The 3,519-nt window shown below is 41.3% G+C and overlaps 1 protein-coding gene across 1 annotated transcript; it reads right to left on the reverse strand.

Moving 5' to 3' along the window:
- Nucleotides 1-512: 512 nt before the first annotated feature.
- LOC136505647 (uncharacterized) lies at nt 513-3,293 on the reverse strand. Its single transcript, XM_066500816.1, has 11 exons — nt 3,183-3,293; nt 2,952-3,092; nt 2,708-2,786; nt 2,469-2,619; nt 2,116-2,234; nt 1,882-1,973; nt 1,646-1,754; nt 1,512-1,560; nt 853-1,001; nt 706-773; nt 513-613 (listed from the first exon to the last, which is right to left on the reverse strand). The coding sequence occupies exons 2-11, from the start codon at nt 3,063-3,065 to the stop codon at nt 554-556; spliced, it is 990 nt and encodes a 329-aa protein (XP_066356913.1). The 5' UTR covers nt 3,066-3,092; nt 3,183-3,293; the 3' UTR covers nt 513-553.
- Between the last annotated feature and the right edge of the window lie 226 nt (nt 3,294-3,519).

The following is a 3,519-nucleotide window of genomic DNA, read 5'->3' on the forward strand; positions in this document are numbered from 1 at the left end:
CACGGGCCAGGGCGTCGCGAGCGCGCGCCGCAACGGCATCACGCCCCAAAACGGCGTCCTGGGCCTCCTTCTCGGCGGCGGTGGCGCGTGCCAGGTTGTCAGCCCAGGCCTTCTTGTGGGAGGCCGTGCGCAGGCGCGCAGCGGCGGCGGCGGCCTTTACCTGGGTATCAGACTCCAGGGCAGAGGCCGGGGGGTCAGATCCAGAGGCAGCGGCGGCAGTGGCGGCGGCGGCGGCGTGAGGAGTAAGAGGGGGAGTCTCAGCCATGGAGATCGCTGCACAGCAGGGTATGCCGGCGCGAAGGGCGCAGCCAAGAGAAGAGGCGCGCTGGGAGGGGGGAGGCGCGCTAGGGCAGCGGAAGGTGAATGAGGGTGATGACCCAGACTCGTGATACCATGAAAGCAGATGTGGCTTAGGAATAATAGCAGATTGATTATCAGGAGTACAAGAGGTGTACAATATATAGGCAAGGATGACCTGGGGTTTATAGATCAATACCCAATCATGAGGAACCTTGCCTAATACCAAATCACCTACTATAACAGCCCTGGGCGCCTAGGCCCATGCGGCTAGCAGCCCAATAAGCCTCACGCTAACACTTTCTTCTGAAATGACCTGAAAGGCATTGAAAACCAAAACCATGTTGTTACAGGCAGTAATAAGGAAAAAAAAGTGTAGTGAGGCTGATCGCCTATAACAGCCATTACCTCAATTAACTTTCCTAAAGCAATGCTATCAACTCCTCCACCAGAAGAGTCTGGCCGAAGTTCCAAAGCTGAAGAAATGTTGAAAAATTATCTCACATAGGATTACCACAATATACATTGCTTAAGAAGTTCAGAGTTCAGACTAACCATGACAAAAGAAGCCATGATTTTCCTCGCATAAACCTCCAAGATCATTACCATCAGTTACAGGATTGTTAAATCTAACTCCAACTTTGGAGGACCGGTTTTTTCCAAAAGCATGCACCACTTTGCCTCGAGAACCACAAGAAGGGCCCCTGTGAATCAACCAAACGACTCATCAGAATGTGAAAGAAATGTATCTCAGCAACAAAATAATCACATGACCACCACAACAAAAAGATTAATCAGTGTCAACAAAAAAGATTAATCAATATTATTAGGATATGTATATCAATTAGCGATTGATTGGTGTTTCCCTAGATAGGCTAGCTGCCATGTATAGCATGTAACTCAAATTCGGAAATCATACACTCAAAAAGATATTTAGTCAGAAGAAACACCATTTTGAGTCTGTCAAATGCTATTGCTGCATAAATATGTTCCTTCCACTGATACTAGAATAAGGTTGAAAGATATCCTCATTTCAAGTCTGTCAAAGCTCAAGAACACAAGGGGTTCCCAACATTCACTGTCTGGGTCATACAAATTGACTCCACTTCAGAACACATCTGGCAAAATGCAATCACAAAGAATCCATAGAGATCTAAGACACACCATTGCTAAGTTAAAATGAAACACGAAAGCATAGCTCTCAACAAAAATACCTTGGTGCCAGATTTAATGAACTAGTACCAGTATACTCTACCCAATCACCTGCATAAGAAAAAAGATGTAAAGGTTCAATTAAAGAAAGAGTTAAATGTTAATATAGAAAAATAAAGAAACGGGCAACAAAAACCTTCTTCGAAAGTGTGTCTGTTGGATGTCCCCACAATATCATCTCCTGAACTAGAAGGTGCAACATCCCTCCGGACATCCTTCATGGACTCTCCAAACTTAGAAGACGTCTGCTAGAATATTATCTCTTAATCAATAATATGTATGTTTCTGCTGACATATTGAGTTGAAAACTTGAAAAGTTCGGTAAAATTTTGAACTGTGTATATCAGTAAAGGGAGCTCATGTAGAACTTACACCACACAGCATAAGAGAATCAAGTATCAGAAGTCTAGCATCAAAACGCTTTGAAAGTGCCTTTATCAATCTTTCCTGGTAAATTTCAGACCCTAGAAGCAAGTTTTTGCCAAATAGTTAGAGACATGCAGAAAAGCAAACACCAAGAAATTGCCAGCTAGGCATAACAGTGTGTGTAACACAGCTCCGTGACATTATTTTGTCACAACAAAATAAAAAATTCATAAAAATTACCTGGTGGGCCAGATAACAGAATTCGCTGGTCTAAAGGTGAAAGTTTTGGTAAGAATTTCCTAGACTTCTTTTTCATGTTTATGAATGCAGATGATAAGAGTATCTCCTTTGTGCTCTCACTGCACGAAACGAGCACAGATTAATAAAAAAAGGTGGTATATAGGAAAAGAAAGACACAGGCTGAACTATTTAGGACCAAGCCACCAAAACTATAGCAAAGGATAGATTGCTTTGGCAAAATACTGAAATCTGATCAACAAACAGAAAAAGAAAAAGTTCAGAGAAAAACTGGAAGATAACAGAGCTCTTAATGAAAATACACAAGACTGTATAATCTAGAACTAGCATATTACCTGAGATAATATGGGAAATTATCAAAGGTTACGTCAATATCCTGTGGGCTCAGAATCTCTTGTTTCAGTCCATCCTTAAAAGCTTGCCATCCGCTCGGAGGCAAAGAAGCTGATGGACTAGACCTGATGCAATCGCTCTGATTTTCAAGAGCTTCAAAATTCACCCAGTCAAGTCAACCTCAATTAAAGTTGGTCCTACAATATCCAAACTGATCATACGTTATTAATTGTAATCTTACCAGGTCCGACTACCCTCTGGTTATTCTCTCCAGCTGATCCAGCAGTAACTTCATTACCCCTTAGAGGATGCTGAAAAATCTGCCAGCATGTTATGGATCACTCAAGATAGGAAGTCAAACTAACAAATCTGACTCATTGTATCATTGCTGAAGTACCTATTAGCATCCAAATCAATAGAGAATGGACAGAAGAATGAAATGGACATGTATGAAGTATGAACAAAATTTGATAATGTATGGATACATAGGCATGCTTGCCACATTGACCGAAAACAACTTCATCCCCTCCTATGAGGGGAACTTTGGAGTCTCTTCCAGTTTTTCTTTTATTTACTGCAACCTCACCATTTTTTCCCATGACCTGTAACTCACATGAACCTCCTTGCTGGAAAATGAAAAAAAAGGCCAAGTTTATGCAAGAAGTCAACAAGCATAACAAATAACTGCATTCTAACAAAGGAGAAGCATAAAGGACCTCAAGACGCCGCAATATGCATAGTTCTTGACTAACAGTTTGGTCATCCAACCATATGTCACTGTTTTTATCGTTACCAACAGAAATTTGGTTGCCAAAGATAGGAACATGGAGGGTCTGCAATCACAGATGGTTGATATTCAACATCAGTTAATATCAAATGAGCAATATGGCCTGATTAATTAAGGTAAATAAAAAAACAAATGCACAAGTTACAAATAGAGTGAGGAATGTTTTCAGCTGATTGATCACAAAAAAAGAGGTAACTCAAGATTTATGAACCATGACGACAAAATTACAGGTTCTTACACATTTGAGATGCAGAAAGATCCCATGA

Source organism: Miscanthus floridulus, chromosome 14 (assembly GCF_019320115.1).
Source record: "Miscanthus floridulus cultivar M001 chromosome 14, ASM1932011v1, whole genome shotgun sequence".
Lineage (NCBI taxonomy): Eukaryota > Viridiplantae > Streptophyta > Magnoliopsida > Poales > Poaceae > Miscanthus > Miscanthus floridulus.